Source organism: Neodiprion pinetum, chromosome 7 (genome assembly GCF_021155775.2).
Source record: "Neodiprion pinetum isolate iyNeoPine1 chromosome 7, iyNeoPine1.2, whole genome shotgun sequence".
Lineage (NCBI taxonomy): Eukaryota > Metazoa > Arthropoda > Insecta > Hymenoptera > Diprionidae > Neodiprion > Neodiprion pinetum.
The window spans coordinates 21,588,274-21,610,849 of NC_060238.1; the positions used below are offsets into that span (position 1 = coordinate 21,588,274).

The 22,576-nt window shown below is 40.5% G+C and overlaps 1 protein-coding gene across 1 annotated transcript; it reads left to right on the forward strand.

The window, feature by feature from the left end:
* Window positions 1-858: 858 nt before the first annotated feature.
* Window positions 859-21,710, forward strand: Notum (palmitoleoyl-protein carboxylesterase notum). Its single transcript, XM_046635165.2, has 8 exons — window positions 859-1,173; window positions 15,877-16,246; window positions 16,930-16,990; window positions 17,099-17,322; window positions 17,423-17,632; window positions 18,434-18,710; window positions 18,800-19,110; window positions 19,481-21,710. The coding sequence occupies exons 1-8, from the start codon at window positions 1,156-1,158 to the stop codon at window positions 19,813-19,815; spliced, it is 1,806 nt and encodes a 601-aa protein (XP_046491121.1). The 5' UTR covers window positions 859-1,155; the 3' UTR covers window positions 19,816-21,710.
* Window positions 21,711-22,576: the final 866 nt, after the last annotated feature.

The following is a 22,576-nucleotide window of genomic DNA, read 5'->3' on the forward strand; positions in this document are numbered from 1 at the left end:
ACCAAACGACTAAGCTCATTTCGCAGAAAGACAAACAGACCAACGATAAGAAGCGATCGTCATCATTTCCCGATCTAGTCTGGTGTGATATCAGCTTCTGATGAGTTGGCCAAACAAGTTCCCTAGTAAATCAAAGTTTGCCCTAATAAAAGGGATCGGTAAATTTCTCTCGACTTGTTCCAGGTCGAATTTTCTACCAATTCCAAGTCCTCTGACCAGGCTATCCAGCAGTGACCGTCGAACGGACGGGATCCAACTAAGCTGATCCGAAGACGCGAAGAGGTGAGGAGCCGAGCCGACCGGCTGGAGGTGTGCAGACTCCCTGAGTCCTCCTCGACGAAGTCGGTGGTGGTGGTGGGAGAGTCGGTACGATCTCCTACTACTTTATAATGGTTAACTGCTTCAGGTTGTCAGTTCGCGTCTGACTTTGTTGGCGAAAGGGGGCTGCTGGCTCACTCCCGAACGATTTCAGACACCGTGAACACGGAGGAATTCATTCAAGTCGCTTCGTAGGGTGCGTCAGGGAAGATTTCGACATTGGATAAATCGATCGAACTGAGCCGAAAAAAAAAAAAATTATAGTAACAATAAAAACTCGAAATACAGACTTAGATACGCGAGTTCGAGTCAGTAGTCCGATCTTCGGCGAAAATCGGTTCGAAAACGAAAATTTATACTACCGCTGTACAGTGTGTTGCGTACTTTGAAATAAAATCCGGTTATAGAACTTTTGTGGATCCTTCGAAACGAAGCTCTCGTTTTTTTTTTTTTTTTTCTTTAAAAGCACGCCGGACACTTTAAATCTAAAACGGACCCACGTGTCGATCGGAACGAAGCTACTGCACGTGACACGTCCGCTTTGGATCCGTTCTTCTCTGATTTTACGATTCCAGATTATTGATGCACTCGGGCGCGTTTTAATTATCGTTTCTCGTTAAGCGTGACGTTTTTCGTCGTTTTTAAATCACGGAGACGTTGCTGTACGCGCGGTAAAAGAAATGGCGCGAAAATACGCCTGCGTAACTGATCGCCAAATTAGCGTATTTGAGTGACGTTTTTCTGCGGGGATTTTTTTAATAATATTATACAGTGATTCAGTAGCTGGAAGCGTTTCAACGTGATCAACCTGCAGTTTGTGCTCACATTCTTCGAAAGATGAGGACCGTGCTACAGGTAAAATAATCTCCCTTTTCCGATCATTTCTATTTCTCTTTATCGACGTATCTTTCGGAACGTGTCAAAATGCATAGGATTTAATTTCCAACCCCAATGTCATGTTCTGTTTTTTTTATCTTTTATGATTTCATAAAAATTTCTCACCTCCGTTCTACCGTATCGATTATATCATGGAACCTTTATTTGAATCAATCTTTCGATGCGACACATTCGAAGTTATAACCACGGTGATGAATCTCGTGAACGCGCACGTGTGCCAAATGGTCCGAAGACCCTCTGAGCTGGAAGTCGAGATGAGATACGCATCTTACATACCTACTTAGTAAATATATCACTGTGTTATGCGACTGCATTGCCGCGCATTTAGATCGGATTTTTTGAAACGCACGCGTAATTCTATCTGCCTGCGAGGGTCAAGCTGTCCTTTTAGTAATATAGAATGTTTTCCAGAAGACCAATGACCGAGCATATCGGTCTGGTGTCGTTTCATTGTTGTTTTTTTTTCAAGTCCCTTTTCTTCATCTCTTTTCGAATATTATTTTAAATTCAAGTTCTATTGTAACCTGTTCTGGAATTTTGCGATGTTTCAAAATTCCGGGATTTATTTATATTCAATTTTTTATTAGTGAATAGTTTTGGTAGAACGATGTTCGTCGTACTTGAAACGTAAACACCTGGTACATTTTTCATTTCTGGCGTCAGCCATAAGAGGACAAAAAATTACAGCCCAGATTACATCTCATCAATCGATTATCCATCTCGACCATAAATCCGGGTAAAACCGAAATATTTCTATATTTGTGAATGAAAAATTTTCTTTCATGTTGATCGACAAAAAATTCCCCGTACGTACAAGAAATTCTATTTCACTCGTAGCGTATACTATAAAAATGAAAATTACGGTCAATCTGCAGTACAAAAATTTCACAAACTTGAGAATATATATATAATTATATATATAAGCTTATCATATCGAAGGGTGAATCGAAAACGAAGAGGAAGAAGAGTGAAGTATAAATATGTAAACGAACGAAATGGGAGAACGTAATCATTCTCTTCTTCTTTCTATTTTGTGTATATCTTTGAAATCAGCTCGTGTGCTGGATGAAGAAGAAGAAGAAGAAGAAGGAAAAGATGAAGAAGAAGATGAAGAAGGAGTAGAAGAAGAAGAAGAAGAAGGTGAATTACTGCAATGGCAAAGTCTTGCTCTTCATCATCATCTCCATCTTTTTTTTCTTCTACTTCTTCTTCTTCTACTTCTACTTCTTCTTCTTCTTCTTCTTTTTCTTCTTCTTCTTCTGGTTCTTCCAGACGAAAAGTGGCGAGTCCGTCTAGTCTCATGGCGAACGAGATTGTCCTGAAAGCTGGTTCGGTTGAGCCGAGTCTGATCTCGCTTTGATGTCACAGGCTCGTGACAGGCTCGACTCGATCAAAGTCTTCCGCGACATGTACACGAGGCACGCCTTGCACAGGAGTCAAGCTGCGCACCGCCGCACCGAGAACGCGTAGCATAGTCGGTCGAAAGGTTGACAAAGTAACGCGGAGACGGAGAGACTCGAGTTAGATCAAAGAACCACCCCTCCTCACCCCTTTCGCCGACGTCTCTTCTTCACCGCGCCGCCCTTTGACCCCTGGGAAACACCTCTTCGAGCTTTTACCCCCTCCCTGCCCTTCCCTCTTCGCCGACTCGCCGACTGCGTTGCTTAGAGCCACTTTTCAACCCCCTCTTCAAGCTTTAAAAACAGGACTGCATTTTTTTTTTTTTTGTTTCTTTTTTTGGAAATTTTCTTTCCCACTCGTTGGTTGACTGAATTTCATTCGTTTCCAATGATTTTGATTTTTCAAAATTTCCAGTGATTTTCTCTGACGTTACGTAATCTGGAAATCAAGCTGATAATCGAGTAACCAACTTGGAAATTGAAAATTAGGAATTACGTAGAATCGATGTGAATTAATCGGACTCAATTTTGAAGTGACTGACCCCTCGAAAGATAATCTGAATAGTATAACGATCAAATGTTCCAACTGTTTTAACGTTTTTTATTTCAGTAAAAATGCGTAATTCGATGATTTTATACGTATATAATATTCACCTCAAAACTCGTATCACTGAAGTCGTTGTAAGAATCTTGCTTCATTTTTGAGTCCCAAAACAAGCTCCAGGGAACTTTGATACACTGGGGATGTCAACATCTGACTAATTTGTTTACATTCCTTCTTTCCACTTGAAGAAAAAAAGGGTTTTTTAAAATCGCATTCATCGGCAAAAATTCGTTCAGACCCTGAGGGTGTAACCGAATTATCTCAGTGTTGATGAACGATGAAATACCCTGCAAAATTGTTTCTGGGCTGATCGTTCAGGATCATCTCTTGAGCATGAAAATCTCCGATCCCCTGAAAAAGGATTGCAGTAGAAAAGAATCGGATTGCTGTTTGCGCGGACGGATTTTTCGAAAATGAAAATGAACCTTCCGGCCTATCAATGACCCGACATCGCTTTGAAAGTTACGTTCCTGCAAAGGGAATCGTTCGCACCTTTCCGTCTTCCTTTTTAAATGACTACTCACCGAATGTATACATCGGATTTGTATTTGCATATTCTTACTCGGGACATTTCACAAGAAAAATAATAAAAACAAAAGCTCTCGATCAGTTTTACAAGGAATGTAAATTTCGGATCATAAACGCACCCGTGTCACGCGTAATCCTTCACCTTCGCCAGCGGAGTTTTGACAGTATTCGGTGTCGGTCGGATCTGGAATTAGGTTGGAATTAGGCAGGTCCCGCGGACTTAGTGGAAGCTTGCAAAGCACAAGGCGGTTCGTAGACGAGATATATCCGAGGTTCTCCGGGTCCGCGGAGCGGTTGGGCTATTGCTGCCGTTGGATGCGGCTGCCCGAGGGGCGGTGAACAATTAGCGACACAGCGGCAAGATCAGAGGTCCGGGGCGGGGTGGGGGACGGCCTAATTACACACGGTACCGACCGACTTCAAAGGAGCCGCCAGTTCCTCTCCTCGAGAAACTCCTCTGCCGCCTCGCTCCTCTCTCTCTCGCCCTCTCTCTCCCTCTCGTACGCCTCTCCGCGGCTCGAACTGGAAACCTAAGGCATCCGTACCTCGTACCTCCGTACCTTATACCTCCTTCTCCTTCTCCTCCTTGCCGTTGGGATCTCAGGGCCAAAAGATCTAGCGACAACAACAATTCTGCAGCCATCCATCCACCTGTGGCTCCCCGCGCGCAGCACCGCGTTTGCTCTTCATTCAACCGGAAGTCTAACAACTCGTATTCCTTATCTAACCGTAACGCCTGCCGCATGCGGCTCGTTTATCACAAATTGTTTGTTACTTTTTTTTTTTTTCTTTTTGTTTTCTTTCTTCTTCTCCTCTTCCTCGTCAATCTCTTCGCGAAAGTATCGTATCTCGTTTTGCGAATCTTTTCACTCATCTTTCAAAACAATTGTCAAACTTCGGGTTATAGGTGTAAGGTAGGTTTATCGGTTTTGTGACCATTTCATTTTTAAAAATTATAAATTTACGGTACAAATTGTGGAATTTCCCCGATTACTAAAATCAATCGCTATCGATGGTTAGACACTAGAGATTTGTATTTTGGTAATTTTGAAACTAAGGATTAAACAGATACAACCAAAAAAGGTCAATAACAGTTACGCATACCTACTTAGTATACTTAGCTTTTAATATACTTAGTTTTTAACAAAAACTTTTCTAGCTTCATTGTTATTGTTTTTATAAATCACGGTAGCACACGATGTTATACCTGTATAACACGTAAAACATAGCTGTTCATATGTTACTTGTTAGAGGCAAACCCGACACCTTCTACTGAAACTCTATACCCTGACGGTAGGCATGCATTGTATGCAGAGGGGAAGAAAAAAATATGAATAAGAGAGCGAAAGGGAGCGATACAAAGAGAGAGAGAGAGAGAGAGAGAAAAAAACCACTGTTCTTCTCATTGGTGTGCAAGAAATTATTTCAAATACCTCGTTGATGTTACTTTTTCCACAATTCCAAATGTTCATAATTAATTTATGCAATCCGTTGCTATACATGGCTTTTCGCAACTATCAAAAACAGATTTCATAGTCAATTGTAATTTTCAGTAGAATAGAAGAAAAAAAAAAAAGTCGTCTGCTCATTGCCGGTGAAAATTGATGAAAATAAAGCCGTGAAAATTCACATTCGACGATAAATTATTTGATACTTAATAGTTAATAGCATTTCAACATCGAATCTCTAGACGCAGGGTTCGATTGTTTTTAAGTTATACAGTCATTTCGACTTACCAAGGGTGTGGGGGGGGGAGACTGTAGAGGTCGCAGGAGGATCTTGGCGAGTAAACGTAACCTCGAAAGGACAAATCTTCCCCACTTCATCCTCCCTCCAACCGCCTTTCCCCATTCATTTGTCGGCTCGTGAAAAGGGATAAAAAGAAAAAGCAACAAAAAAGAAAAAAGGAACACCTCCGCACGCACAAACATATTAAACAAACGCGTCTCGAAAGGTGTATACATATAGTTATCGCAATTTTCTTACCGCATTTCGAACCCGAGTTAGCGCGGCATGATCTCGAATAAGCAGGGAATTTTTTGAATAAAGTGTTATAAGAGAGGAGGAGGAGGAGGAGGAGGAGGAGGAGGAAAAACAGAGAGAGGAAGAGGAAAAGGAAGCGAGTGTTGGGGGGGGAGGAGGAGGAGGAGGCGAGGACCGTGTCGTGAAGCGAAGCGACAGCCGAGCCGGCTGCGGCAGCACGTGAAGAGTTATCGCGAACGTGCCTTAGGCGGCACATCAAAGGCGCACCTCGGGCGTGAACGAGCGGCCGGGCACGCGGCGAATCCTCGACCCTCCGCCATATTTACTCCCTGTGCATGGATGGACCACCGCACTCTGCCTAGCGCCGCGCGGCTCTTTCGCCCGCAGTCTGCAGGCTTCGAGTATTACGAAAATATCAAACGCGGTGTCGACTGATCGTAAGATTGACGAAAATATTGTCGATTCTCGATTGGATCGATTATTTTTTTCCCCGATTAATCGAGTGTAATCGATTATTTTTCAAACGCGATTAGGTTTCGAACGAATCGATCAGGTTTCCTCGGAATCGATTTTTCTTTTTTAAACTCCCGTGAACGACGCTGAACAATATCGATTTATCTGATTGAACTGTCGATTATTTTTCAAACGCGATTGATCGAACGAATCGATCAGGTTTCCCCAAAATCGATTTTTCTTCTTTAACACTTACTACCTAAGTATCTATTTGATATGATAAGTGAAATATGAATGAATATTTTCACCTGAAATATAAATTATCGATAAACTTTTCAGCTGTTAATACTACGTACTGAATTTTACGAAATTTTGGATTCAATCGAGTCGTATTCGATTATTTATTTATTTATTTTTCTTTTTTTTTTTGTCGACTCGATTAATCGATGCATCGATTATCTTCAGCTTAGCGACCATCGATTGGCTAGTCGGTTCTGAAATAATTTTTATTCGACATTAGGTACATGGTAATAGGGAAAAAAGGGTGAAAGAAAAATTTCTACCTGTAGGCGCACGTTTCGTTGGCAAATATCATTCTGCAAGGTGACGGTGGAATAACGACCGAACAAACGAATCGTGTAATAAAGATATTGCGGTATGGTTTTTTCCCTCTTCTGGAGAGGATTATTCAACGTTAAAGGATTCCTTGGTTAAAAAAAAAAACAGATTTACGTTGTAACAACTGTCCCGTGGAATCCTGACAACTATGACATATCACACTTTGAGACCAAATAGTTATTTGTACTAAATCTGTTTGTAAATCCATTAATACTTGAACCGTTCTGTTCCAACGATACCAATTTCACTACAATATTTTGTGCCCACTGTACGACGAATAAAATATTTTATCCATAACACTGAGAGAATTTTAGAAAGAGTAAATTTTACTCAAAACTGCAGCAAAAGACTGAACGTTAGATTTTTTGGATAAAATATACTTCGTAAAATGTAGAATTTATTCTAGAAACAGTAAACAAAAATTTACCATATTTGTAGTAAAAAATTATAGTCGACATGGGTATTTTTAACTAAAAATCTTGACGCGTCCATGTTTTTCTGAATTTTTTACTAAAATCTGCTCTCTCTCTCTCGTCTCATCGTGAATATACCTACGTGCGTCTTTTGGCGAATACGATGATTTTAAAGTGGTGAAAATGACCGTTAGAAAAGCTCTTCACCGTTCGATTGTCGGGCATGAAAAATCACCCCGAGCACTTACCGATCGGAACTTTTTGGACCGTACGCGATACGAGTTGAGAGTTTCCGAGGGCGGGAGAGAGCGACGGAAGGTCTTGAGACCCCGGTGGGCATCGGCCCGAGGTCGTTGGGACGCGGCGCAGTCATATTTCAGCCCTTGTTAGGCCTCAGGCCCCTGCCGCGATCAGAGGGTGGGGGATATCTCTTTGACCCGCCGCCTTCACCGCGATCGGTTCGTGCGAGAGACTTATCTTACCACCTGCTTTCCGCTCCCTTCCTCTCTCTCTCTCTCTCTCTCTCTCTCTCTCTCTCTCTCGAGGGAGAGACCGCCGAGAGACCGACGATGCCCGCAGATCCATAGCGAGATGCAGCAGAAGGGCGCCAGACTCCCTGGACTCTTGCTGTGAGGACGAGAAACTCGGTGGATCACTGCGTGCGCAGCCGCGCAGGTCGTCCGATCTATCGATCGGTCAGATCTAACGATTTTGGCGCGAGTTTTGAACCGAGCTTGCCGGTAGCTCGTGGTTGAGAAGACAGGAAAAAGCTGTATTAAAAATGATGTTGAAGTTACTTATGTTACGGGAGCGATGCATTGGATTTAAGAAAAATCGCCTTACTTTGCACGTTTAGAATTATATGTCCTAAACTTAGTCAACCGTGATAAACAAAACATACTTATACACTGAGGAAAAAGTTTATTTGTTACTGTTACGTATATTGTTTGGATATTGTTATACAAATGTTTTGTTATAATTAACTGAGCCAAATAATGATCGATAGAAAATTTTTAACTGTCAACAAATCATGTCTGGCTAAATTAAAATTTGATAATAATAACGAAACATTTATTTCGTCATATCAAAATGTACGTTTGTTAACAGTAAATAATATCTCTTTCCTCAATGTATAATATTTAGCAAAGCTTACTTCTTGAAAGTGATTCAGAAATTGTACAATAATGATTCTTTCCCCCTGACGTTTTGTCGCGTTAACGTTACTGACTTCAGCCTCGTGTAAAAATCCTTTGATCGATTTCAAACGTACCGATTTTTGAAAATGTGTCTCGTTAAGCCACGTGATTCTTTGGAATCTTTTCTCGAAACTGTAAAACAGATTTTATCTAAATATTTTCGATTGTACACTGATAAAAAATTGTCTAGAAAAAAATATATTTCCGTCGTTGAATTGATCATTCGTTTTGCTCTACGATCTGAAGCTGAATTACAATCTCAAATTATAAAAGAAAAAAACATGAAAGAAAAACTTTTACGCATCAGCAAAGAGAACCAGAACCCGTTACTCAATTTCGAAATACACTTGATTACAGCAGTACGCTCAAGTTGTTTAAAAAAAATCAGAGATCCGCTAATTCTTCTCTTGTACGAATAGTCAAACGAGATTCAAAACAAGATCTGTCATTCCAAATGACTCAATCAGTAGCCTACAACCTTAGATCCCGAAGAATACTTGATCTTCTCTTCTTCTCTCTTACTCTCTTTCGCTTAATCGACTTTGGGAAGAAGAGGTTTGGAATGAATCTTCAAACGCACCGCCACCTCGTTTTATCTTTGACTGTCATTGGCATCACCTATCTGCACCAACAAACAGCTATGAAGAGTGCAAGAACCGATGAAATTTTGCATTTATTCCGAGCTCAGAGTATCGAAAAAATGATTTGAATTAAAGAAGAGATAAAAGAAAATCGTTGCGTTAAAATTGGTCACGAATGAGAACGAAGTTTGAATCCAATACGAAGACTTGAAGTTTGAAAAACTTGTATAAAATTTCAGTAAAGGAACATGCTTAAAAAACAAAAGTGAACATATCTATACATCCAAAGAAGAAGAATCGCTCTGACGTACTTTACGCTCTTCGGTAGGAGTATAAAATAAGAATAAAAATAAAAAAAAAATAAAAAATTCTGCCACGTCGTACCGAAATATTTAATAATTGTATCTGAAGGGGAATATTAAAAAGAGATTGATAAGCGAAAGAGAAGAAGAATAAATTCCGCGTCGATGAAAGCGAACGTCGTACTTGCAGTGACGATGCGCGGCTTCTGCGGCGCGAGCTGAGTGAAAAGGAAGAATAAGAACAAGAATAAGGAGAAGAAGAAACTGCGGAGGAAGAATGAAACGAGGAGGGGGGAGAGGGGTGTACAGTTATGGTAATGACGTAGGTCCAGGAGTATCGGTGTTGGATGCAGGCGTGCGTGCGCAGCCGTCGTAATGATAACGAGACGGACTCCTCCTCATCATCATCATCATCATCATCACCATCATCATCATTTCCTCCTCCTTTTGCAACGGCTTCTTGCCCCTCTCCTTCTTTCGCTTCTTCTTCGTCTTCTCCTTATTCTTCTTCTTCTTCTTCTTCTTGTACTTCGCGTCGTCCGAACGGAACAAGAACCGACTGATCGGCAACAACTGACCGATTCAAAGATGCCGCCAACTGCGGATCCCCTGAAGGGGAAACCCCGATTCTTCTTCTTCTTCTTCTTCGTTCGATATCTTTAATGGATTGCATAGTAAAGGACGCTGTCTTATTCACTTGTAGCCACCTCGCTTCTTCTTATTCTTCGTCTTTAACTTTCGTACACCGCGATCCGTGTAAATTGACTTTGACAGTATGTATACTCATGTGAAATATTAAAATAATCTAAAGGAAATAACTTTATGCCTCAGTTCCGTTGATGCTATTTCAAGGTATGAAATAATTGTGCGGAAACTTCCGGAGAAGCGTTCATCTGCAAACCGATTCATGGTTTCGTGTCAAATTTCAAATTTCACATCGGTGAAGAGTTTTTCTTTGTTTTTTTTTTTTTTTTATGGTCAATCATATACTTATAGTTTTCAAAAACCGTCAATGTCTACTTTCTTTTCAATTCAATCACTTTTAACATGACAAGTATATTCCTGGTGACTAATGATGATTTTTCATTTTTCTATTTTCGCAATTTTCAGACTCCGGTTAATTTTGCAAAATGACAATTAAACTGCTCTATGAAATTTATAAATTCTGAATTAAAACGATGTTGACTTTCAGTCATGAAAACCGGAAGAAAAGTCTCAATCGATCTGATGTCATCGACTTTGACATACCGTGTGCGAAATTTTTGCGAAAATTTTTTATTCAAAATTTGAAAACCAAACAAAGTTGTACCTGGGGCGACAAGATGATGAATACATGTTTTTATGTCAGCTTATCTCGTTTTCTATAAAACGACAGCGGCGTTTTTACACGTGACTCGTTGTGCCAAGAAGTGGACGTGAAGCTGATCGGCCGACGCGACGGTCGATGTTCAAGATCGATAAGTATCGGCGCGAGATCGTTGAATTTTTATCGATGGCAAAAAGGACCCGCGTATACGGGTATAACGTGTACGTGCTATTCCGGATATCTTTGGGATCAGCGGCATTTTCAAAGCAATCTTTACAACCGGCTCAGCGAGACAAGTCGCGTTAATGTGTGTGCATGGGACCGAGGATTGTATCAAATTGTAAGCATGCAAAATCCCTTTTCGAATAACCGTCGCAGAGAGGATAAATACCACGAGGACCGAAGCTAGGAAGTAAACGTTTTTACATGTTCATTCGAATGAGGTAACAATGAAGTTCGAAAATCAACATTTTTTTTTAAATACTTTGAACCTCCGATACTTTTATATAAAATGATGTGGATGAAACTAAACTGCATTCTTCTATTCCCAAAAAAAATTTTGACAAGTTTGGATAATTAATAACTGTAACTGCTAACTTCAGCGTCGTGAGAAGACCGTTCGTGAAGCGTGAAGTTTTTGTTTTGTGTTTATTTATTTTCTTTTGTCATAAAATTTATAAACTACAAAATTCACTACGAACAATTCTCCGCTACCCGAATTACAGAGAGCAAAGACGCACTCTAGTGTCGCTGCACTCCGACTTCCGTCAACGTTTTTCCTCAATTAAATTCCTGCCCACTTTTTGCACCCAAATATCACCGCGTCACGCCAACTCCGTCTCGATTCACCGGGTAATCAAGTTGTGCGCGCGCGCGTCCTCCTCCTCTTACTCCTCCTCCTCCTCCTGGTCCTCTTCTTCCTCTCTTCATCTTCTTCGTCATATCATTAAAATTCCCTGAAACCCCCAAGCGGTGATTTTTCTCTTTTATTTTCAAAGTAAAAGAAAATATTGACGACTCGTTAAGGACGTCGAAAAATTAGATTCAAGTTGAACCGATTTGTTTAATCCTTTAAATTTTTTCCCTTGGGTTACGAGGGTGAGTTTAACCCCTTATATTGCATAAATTATGAAGGAGATGGAATAAAAATGTTACTCTTACTCAAATAGTTTGACAGTTTGCACTTAACATATATACAACAACAAAAATACGTTCCGTAATACGAAGAAATGTACAATTAGTATTCAAAGTTAGTTTTGACAAGCGAAAAAAAAAAAAATTAGAAGCTTTAGCAGCCAAACATGGCTTTGTAGGTTGTAACGGGTTAAATTCGCTGATTTGAGGCTTCTGCAGGAAGATGGAATTAAGAAGTTGTGTATACCAGGGCAAGACGCTAATTGTTTTCGAGAAGGGTTTGTCGGAAGCCTGGGGATATTTTTGAGACGGGTCCCGAGGGTAGCATCCACTGTTGGCGGACCTACCGGTTTCAGTTTTTGATTTACGACATAATAAAGAGGTTACGCAAGGCGGGCTTCTCTCGTACATCTCGAGTTTCCACCGACAATAGCGCTGATTTACGATCTTCTTGAAAGTTTCGATTCGATGCGGATTCCCAAATCGGATTTCGGAACCTTTCAAATAATCGCGTCGAACCGTGAAAGACGTAAAGTTCTTCAGCCACCCACCTCCGCCTTCCTTTGCATCGTCGACACAGTTTCAAAACCTTCGCCGTCCTCCTCTTGACCAGAAAATACCCTGCGCAAATGCACGGAAATAGTTCCACTCAAAGAGCAATCAATCTTCACTATTGGAAAGTCTCAAACAAATCCTAGGAAATTCATGGTCAACAATCGAATCCAGAAATATATTGACGTCAAAATCGAGAAATACAGAAAGGTTGTTTTATTGTCAGAGAACTGTGTTAGTCAAAGCTTGAACGAAGCTTCTATTGGAAGAGAATCACTCTTCGACAATGTCCGTTACGTAATTCGAAATTCATTAACCTGCACAAGCCAATCCAATCTAATTCGTACTCGTTACTAGTGACGTATTCTAGTCCATACCCAGAGCAACTTTCGTTAAATTTCCTGGGTTAGTCCGTAACACAAATGTTTTTATCATCGCACCGAAGAAAGTATCTTGTCCAAGAATATGATCCAAAGCTGCAATAGAAGATTTTCGAAGCCTCCTCGCTTGTCAACCTTAAGACCGACATCATTGAACAGTTCAATACTACAGAAATTGAATCAATCGGTTCCAAAAATGATGGATACAAGCTAATGATGAACTCTCTTCTCTAAACCCAGATGCAATTGCGTATGTGTGTGTGTGTGTGTGACGCCGATAAAGGAGTAGAAAAATAATGGACCAATAGTTGAACGTGAATTGGTGCTAGTGTAGTTGCATCAGAGGTGATAGAACCGCGACGTAGAAGTCTCTATAGATCCTTATATATACCATGGTCCGCACCTTCATAGGCAGACCTTAGTTTATTGCCTCGGAAACACGGTCCAATCTGTCCTAAGCCATTACAGCTACCTGGTCCTATTCCTGGTGAGCTCGAGCGCGAAGAGAAGGTTACCGTCCGGCGATTCAACTGTCGGCTTCTTTCATCTCCAGTAGTTTGGGCTTCTGTTTCACTGTTTCCGCCGGCGGCTACCGACTTGGAACTTGACCCTAATCGCCTTAGAGAGCGCGCGTTTTCAATTATTTTGATTGTACCTGATTGTTGCACGGTCATTTATATGCCAGAACAAAGGACTCCGCCGACGACCAGGTACCACGGGCCCCTCGCTTCTATCCACCTGTATGTACCGCGACCACGTACCCATGGGGCGTATGGACACCATGAACACACGTGCGCGTTCCTAATGACCGCAGGACGAAATCGGACGAAATTGATCGCAAGTTTCTAAAAGTCAAAACTACTCATTGAACGCCATTTTTCCCGTCCAAGCGACTGGCGATCAAGTTGCGATGTTGAAACGCTGCATGGTTTCAAGTTGAAGAGACGTTCCGTCGACGCTTCTGCACGTATTTTTAGACACCGAGTTACAGTACGTGGTGCGTGTGCGGAAACAATTTCGTATACTGAATTCCATAGAAATTACCAACCAAACTCTTCCAACGACCGCCACTTCCGGGTACAAATTGGCGGCTCACCTCAAGTTTTCAACTACCTTCGTGGTACCTAGGATTTTTAACAAACCTCCACGGAATTTTAAAACCGAAATTTTCTGACTCTTGAGATTTTTCTCCGTACTGAAGAGATTGGAAAAAGTTTCAAATAATTTGGCATAACTTCAACTCCAACTCCACATGACATCGGATGACTTTACGTGAGCTAAAATCGTTCTTATTAGTGGATTAACAAGATTACACATTACTTGTAGACGAATTAAGACATCTTTGAACGAATCTAAAAGCGACTTCACGTTAATACACTCGACTTCCAACAACTTGATGTGAGTCTTCTGTCAACGATTAGGAAAAGGACGCGTGAACTCTGAACAGTTGATCCGAACGTAACACAACAGAACGTGTAACATAACTCGGGCTTAAGTATCTGGTCGTTTCTTCTTCCCCGTCTCTGCGGTTCGCTGACTCTTTTGCCCCGGGTGCCGACAAGCGATCTTCAGCGGCGTCCGTCATCAGGCGTGGACTTCCATCCCAAGAGAAGAAGAAGTAACCGGCTAATGTCCTGCACTGGCAATTCAGTCACTTACCTACTGAAGTGTGTAATTTCCCCTGCTTTCCCCGGCATTATTCCCGAAGAATTTCTCAACGATTCCAGAAATTCTTTCCGATTCATGCTGTAGTAACATCAAGTACGTCGTACGATCGATTGTTAATAGGTGCGTCGATCCTCGCACGAGTATACATGCTGGGACTTTCTTCTTGGTTCTGGGTCGTTTGGTTCTTGTTCTACCTCCTCTTTGATCCTCCCAATTAGCGGTTTCATTTTTTAGCGACTCGCCCCCTGCAGGCTGTGTTTACGAGTCCCGAGCCCGTGCCTCTAAACTGCTCAGCACTTGCTCCGTCCGAGTGGCTCGGCGGCAACATCTGTTTTCGAAAAAGTGAATTAATGAAGAGGTGTTGAGGGGTTAACTGCCCCGCGTTCCTGTATACAATTCATGTAATCTCATGAACCCTAGGAAACAATTTTTGTTTATACACGCGCCCCGAGCCACTCGACCCCAACTTTAAACAAGCAGAGAGAAGCGAGTGAGAGAAATTGATCCTCGGCTCCCTCGACTCCAACGTATTATGGAGGCGCCTCGGCTCTGAGGGACGCCGCAGTCAAAGATCAACCACCCGCTGCGAGACGGGCTTTCTCTGATCTTTCGACTGTATCATGTCCAAAGAATTACTCTCGTGAACCTCGATTAGTCAAAACAATCCGTCCTCAACTTCGTGCGCAGTCCAAATCAGAACAAGACGAGAGAGGAATGGAAAAAGCTCACTGAACCCTATTCAAATCATCCTGCGTAATGTTATCCCAGAAGTTCAGAGTGCGTCAATTTTCTGTGTGTTCGAGTGTGTGTGCGTTAGACTGGGCCAAAAAAATTGACTATTTTTTTTTTGAAAAATATATTGACAATATCATTCAGTATGGCAAAAAAAAAATTTCATGAAATTTTAAACCCTTAATATTAACTTTAAGAGGTCTATCATCGCTATTTTTGATTTTTAGTAATAATTTGATGTTTTACGTCAGAACTGTCGAAATATTGAAGTGAAAAAATTTATGTTCACTTATCCCTTTATAAAATTAAATTCCCTACAAAAAAGGTCTGATTATAGATGATTATAGATTTTTGTCAGACAAGCCCTCAGACCTTTTTTGTAGGGAATTTAATTTTATAAAGGGATAAGTGAACATAAATTTTTTCACTTCAATATTTCGACAGTTCTGACGTAAAACATCAAATTATTACTAAAAATCAAAAATAGCGATGATAGACCTCTTAAAGTTAATATTAAGGGCTTAAAATTTCATGAAATTTTTTTTTTGCCATACTGAATGACATTCTCAATATATTTTTTAAAAAAAAAGATGGTCAATTTTTTTGGCCCAGTCTAGTGTGCGTGTGAATTTTTCAAATCTTTATCGGTGTGACGATAAGAGCTCGTTCTATCTACAAACCCAACTAATCGTGTCTATAATTGACACTTGTCCGCTGTTAGGAAAAACAAAAAAAAAATAGTTTCACCGCGGTTGATCTGTTTTGACGTCGATTCACGTCAAGAATTTCAACACTTGCCATATTTTTTCAGATATCGCTGGGCATAGCGGTGTTCACCGTTCTGGTCTTCGCTGAAGACAAAGCGACGAACACTATCTCGGTGTCGTCGGGAGCCTCGCCGGTCATCCAGAGCAATACAATTCAGAAGTTTATTGAAGTGTTGGGAAAGTACGAGCTCGAGGATCAACGAGCCCTGAAAAGAGTCTACCTCAGCAACAGATCCATAACGTGCAACGACGGATCTCAGGCTGGATTTTACCTGAGAAAATCTCAGGGTTCCAAACGATGGGTCATATTCCTTGAAGGCGGTTGGTACTGTTACGATCACAGGAGCTGCAGGAACAGATGGCTCAGGCTCAGGAGTTTTATGACTTCTACACAATGGTCAGAGACCAGAGACGGTTAGTTTGAAAAAGATTTTTGACCTCAATATGTTGGATGAAGTTGGTTTCTTGGATAATATGAAGGTTGGAGTACCAAAACAATTTGTTTATTGAATATGTTTAATAGATAAATACAAATTACATAATACGCACAAGAAAATTGCAATAGTGTACAGGGAGGTTTGTGGGAATCTTAACCTAATTACTTTGGTTAGTGATGGTTAGTATTCAGTGCATTGAGCAGGATGGAATCACCACAAATAAAACTTCAACTGATGTACCTATTCGTATGTTGATACAGTTTATTTTGAAACCAAGCTCAGCATTTCCAAATTGAAAATGTAAAATTCACTATAGCGTACGAAACTTTAAAGGATCGCATGAAATTAAGTCAGCCTAATTTCTAAAAATTGATGACTTTAAACCTAAAATCAGGATTTTCACAATCATGATGTTTTTAATTCACTATATCATAAATATATTGTTTTAGTTCAAGTATTGATACCCGAAATTCCCATCAAATCTACGATTTCGAAATTCAGACCGTTGACCTTGAACTAGAAATGAAAATATTTCAAACTAAAAATTCTAACAAGTATCGAGTCCATACATGTTCAAACGTTGTACGATCTAAGCAATACATAAAAGTTTGAAATCTCAAATCTTTAATTCCTGCTAATAGCTGAATTTGAAATCCGCAGTTGGTGGCCTCCTGTCTTCACGCCCAGAGGAAAATCCATTCTGGTGGAACGCCAACCACGTGTAAGTATAACTCTCCTTAGTATCTGCTTAAAAACGGTCGTTAGCTCCTGAAAATCACGTACAAAGGTTCAAAAAACAATTGTCCACATCCTCTGGTACTTGTTGCAGATTTGTCCCCTACTGTACAAGCGACACGTGGAGTGGCAGCAGAGCGACGCCAAGTGACATGTTCTCCTTCATGGGAGCGGAGATCGTGGCGCAGGTGGTGAGGGACCTGGCCCCCCTGGGTCTGGAAAACGCGAGCTCACTCCTACTGGCCGGAAGCAGTGCGGGAGCGACGGGAGTGATGCTGAATTTGGACCACGTGCACAGCCTGGTCCACCAGGAGCTGGGTGAGGCTCATAAACAATAATCTCGTGTGAACTTGGATGAAAACATTTGCCACGAAGCTTTCAAACGAACTCTAATGGTTCCGTTCCTCTCGGTCTTCAGGGTTAAAACACATCGCAATACGCGGAATCAGCGACTCCGGATGGTTCCTGGACAGGGCCCCGTACTCTTCCAATGGCTTTCCTGCCACCAACGTTGTCCGAAAGGGCATGGAGCTCTGGAAGGCCAAAATGCCCCGCAACTGTGTCCTAAAGTATCCCCACGAGCCGTGGAGGTGCTACTTTGGATACAGACTGTATCCCACACTATCTGGTAAGTCAGGACCCGCTGATACCCGAAGTCTAAACTCGGCGGTGGTTCCAGGTAGCACACTTATCCAGAGGCTGACTATCATTCAACCACAAAAAGTCGAGCTTTTGTCCAATTAAAATAATATCGACGCATTGTTGGCAAAAGGAGAGACAAAAGGTCGTCTATTTTTTAATCGTTATACATCGTTAAAAAACTGAACTCAAAGTTGACATGCAGTATACTTCATGTATACGAATGCCCTCTGACATTCCAGGTATAATGCAATTCGACTGTACAACCTGTTGTCACCTTATCCACTTACCAATGGAAAGTCAAGTCAAAAGTTTTTGATGTTTTGCAGAGAAATAATTGCTTATGTAAGCGCATTCATGTGCTCGAATGAACGTCAATGTCTGGTGGCAGTTAGACTGGCTGATTGCTATCTCATACTTGACGCCATTTAATTATTAGTTCACGTAATTAGCCTACTTGAAAATTATTGCCTTTTTGTCTCAACTGCTCACAGTCAAGTGAAAACCTAACGATAGTTAATTTCGAGTGTTGTCTTTACCATGACGTTTTAGAGGTCATTCCCGCACTCTTGTTAGTCACTGTACAGTCAATAATAGACTCATAATATGCTTTTTCCCAGTTTACTTGTAATAGTTGGCTGAGAATTTCTGTCGATAAAGTCAACTAACAGCCAACAGTGTGCTACCTAGGGAAGCACTTAAATTTTCTCTGAGCGTAGTCCCTGAAATCGTTGCCTATGCAGTCTTTAAGGGTCTTTCGAATCAGCAAAACCGTTCGACCTTTTTCCAGTGCCCCTTTTCGTCTTTCAATGGATCTTTGACGAAGCGCAAATGACTGCCGACAACGTTGCAGCACCAGTGACGAAACAGCAGTGGGACTACATCCATAAGATGGGTGACAGCTTAAGACAGACTTTCGATAACGTATCGGCAGTCTTTGCGCCGAGCTGCATAAGCCACGGGGTCCTGACCAAAAAGGACTGGCAGCTGGTAAAGATCGACGAAGTCTCGCTACCGCAGGCGCTTCATTGCTGGGAGCAGACCGCAGTTGGAAATAAACGTAACGAGTGAGAGTCGTTAATTTATATATCTTCTGCGGCATACAATCGACGGAGAACCGTTTCAGGACCCAAGGTCGCCCCATTTATTTCCACAGAAGTCGCAACCACGTCGAGACGAATCAGCCCTGTGCAAAATCCGCCAGAAAGCTGCTTCGATCGGGCCTAACGAAGGTAAACGGAACTGTTTTGGACAGTGGTAAGATCAGGAACGGGTCCGTTTTGGAGTCCAGGAAAAACGGGCTGTATGGTGGAGGTCCAGCCGAGGAGAGGAAGGGACCGAACAAGCCGTCGCAGGGTGGACGAGCCGGGAACAAGAGGCGGCGACGAAAAAAGCACAAGGGTCGAAGGAGGGACCGAAATAAGGAGGGCAGACAGAAGAAGGATAAACAGGAGCGGAGAAGAGGAGGTCGGTACTTTGCGCGACTCAAACATGGAGCCTGAACTCCATGTTAACAAATAATTACCTGAAATAAGATGACACTAGCGTTCCGTATGCACCGAAGACAGTGAAGGGAGTATAAGCTGGCGGTGAAGACTTTCTACGAATCACATTGCAAGATGATCGATTAGTCGATCTTGTGCATCCTTGCAACCAATGACACTTCGGTGCAAACGGAACACCAGCTATGCTAGTTGTAGCAAAGATGAACTTAATGTGTACGATTACTGTGACAAGTTTTGTCAATTCACCCATCTGAGTTCTGTCTCCTTATGTAATCTCCATGGTCTCAAAGATCCCAGTAGTTTTTCCCAACTAAGCCATTTTTCGTTTTCAGGACGAAGACACGGTGGCAGGCACGGAAACAACCACACGGCCATGCTGAACGGCACGAGGCCTCAGCGATCGGTGATACCTTCTAACAAACGGAAGTGCGGTCAGGGCTGCCAATTCAGGTTTATCGAACGCTGCACTTGGCCACAGTGCAATCACAGCTGTCCGCGACTCCAGAATCCCTTCACGGGTGAAGAAATGGACTTTATTGAACTCCTGAAGAGCTTTGGACTCGACATGAAGAGCGTCGCTAACGCCTTGGGCATCGACATACAAACCTTGAACAATATGGACCATGACGAACTTCTCAATCTTCTTACTCAGCAGTCGCCCAATTGATCACTTGGTCAGCTTACACCTGTTACACGGGTAAAACTTCTAACAAGTAAGCTTTTTCTACTGCAGTTTCTGTTCTTCCGCTCACAGCTGCTGCTCGATGACAACTTTTTTGTACAGAGGGCACAAAACTCCAAAAGCATCGCATTTAACCATAAAAATCTATCTACATCTCAAATCGTGGTCTATATTAACTTGATACTACACAGAATGAAAACCCGATTACTTGCACAAGGTTTTACGTATCCTAATATTCGACTGATTTATCTGAAATCATCACCTGATTTCTCTTTGCAGCGTCGTATTGCTTGGCCACATCTAAATTCCTGTATTTTTGTTTTTTTTTCGTTTTTTTCAATTCTTTTATTTTTTTCCAACTCCATATTTCGTCGAGCTATTTCCGTACTTATTTTTACCATCATACGAATATTGATCATTGAAATTAGTCTGCTCGATGAAATGAACTTGATGGAAATATCGCAATCAACTGCGTTGTGAAACGATTTTTATAGAAAATTTTCTTGCTTTGTTAAAAACAATTTTGTACTACAGTAACGTTGACTATTTGTTTGGATTATATTGTTTTCGAATCTTGCGACCCAGTTGAAACGTGAGAGAGCTGTATCATGAAAACGCGATAACGTACGAGATGATGTATAGGTACTATTATATGTTACCATATTAAGAAAAATACACAATTATCTACTTGTTAAACTTGGAACTATAATCGCGCGACATTGTAGTAACAAGTAATTAATCAAACCCACACTATAAAACAGCAGTATTCAACCAAAACTATATAATTGTAAATATATTAATATCATCATTATTGCGATAAACGTAATCATTATTATTATTACTATTATTATAATATCAACGGAGAATTTTATATTATAAATATTAGAATAATTATTATATTTTTCAATTCGTAAATAGAATCTTTTTATTTATTGAAGATTATTATTATTATCATTATGATTATTATACTACTACTATTAAACAATTGCAGATGACGTAGTTCTCTTTTAACCGTCAAGTAATGAACTTAATGATTAAGAAAAAAAAAACATATTCAAATGCACAATGAGCACTGTCAATTTATTGTTATACGTAGGCGTATGTGTACCAAATGAGATTCTTAAGTTCACGAAAAGATTCAATTTTTTTTTTTTTTCAAGCTCTACCGAGCTCCCACAGTCTTTTTACGACGAGCAGAGAATCTCATTTTACCACATGCCGTCTTGTCGTCCCTGTTGTTTAAAAGTACGAAAGAACAGATTAACAAAAACACATCACCTACGAGTCATTATTCGTATGCCTACATGAATGACAATGGTAAATACAACTGAAAACGAAATTTTGCAAAATTAATGAATGAAGCATGTTCGCTCGATTGAAAACAATATTATACGTACAGGTATACGAACAACGACCTTGTTGGTAATATTTAATCCCCGAACCTCTCTAAGTATATAGACTGATTAAATTATCTACCTCAGTAAATCAAATTGTATTATGTCCTTCGTGTTATGACCGCATCTCTGAATATTATGTTCACGGAGTAATTGGTGAATATATATAATTATATACATATATATATTGTTTAGAGAATAGCGAAAGGGAACCAAAACGCAAGAAAAAAAAAAAACAAATAAGCGAAGAAGAAAAGTGAGAAAGAAAAGTAAAACAGACCTGTATTTAACACTTGTAAAATATGTAATCTGTCGTAATATTATTTATTTTTAAGTACCTGCACTTAACGGACGAACAGAGCCAAGCATTTATCGGTTAGCCTAAGCCTATGAGAGTACTCCATTTTTCTAATTTATTGTTTTAACAAATAGGTATAATATAAATATCGTGACAAATAAACGAGCACTATCTTGTCGAAGAATATACACATTCGCCCTTCGTATGTAATTACTGTCCTCGCTTGTTAAACTATAACGGTGAAATATGTTGAAACGTGATTGTGACAATAATTCTGAAACAAGTTTGAAAAAACTTTCATCGCTAAATCATCAGAATTAAGTGTCAAAATTTTGTTTCGTGATATCGATTCCCACTGGTTAACAATCTCATTACTCGTATGAAATTCGTGATACTTAAAGTCGAATGTTTCGAGTATTCGTCGGGGAAGGTTAGAAAAAGACAAACATATTTATTAGAAACGACGTTTCGACAGCCATCTTGAGGCTGTTTATTAACAAAAAAGTCGGAAAAAAATAAACAATATGAAATGAACGGCTTAGCAATAATTTGGTTCGATAATACCATTACAATCTCAATTTGAACAAGGATATCTGGTAAAGTTAGATTATAGATTAACTACCGTGTCGTATGTAATTCACGTTTGGTGGGTAGAAAAAAATAATCACTTAATGCATATAATAAATCTTGACCGGTTAGCAATAAAGCTATAAGTGTGTTTAAATTCATAAGAAAAACATTGTGAAAAGTTGTGAACATTACGAGTAATGACAATCATTATCGACTGACAATGAGATGTTTCAAGGTATAGCGTTCGAAGAAGAAGTGTCGATAAGAGTTAAAATTTAAATATAGGCATTTTAAAAATTTATGGTACGTTCCTGAATATCGATCCTCGATCATTGAAAACTACCGTGAACTTGGGCCTCATTCATTTCTCGAACAACGAACGCACGTTGCATTTTGTGACCAATTGTGTGATTCTGAAGGTTAGGGGTAAAGAACTAAAATGTTCATGGACGCGAAAATTTTAATTCGTAGAATTAAAAAATGT

Bases quoted from the DNA above. Each gene is read 5' to 3' on its own strand.
- Notum (XM_046635165.2), top strand. The intron at 16,247-16,929 runs GTTAGTTTGAAA...TGAAATCCGCAG, and splicing joins ATGGTCAGAGACCAGAGACG to TTGGTGGCCTCCTGTCTTCA. The intron at 16,991-17,098 runs GTAAGTATAACT...TACTTGTTGCAG, and splicing joins TGGTGGAACGCCAACCACGT to ATTTGTCCCCTACTGTACAA.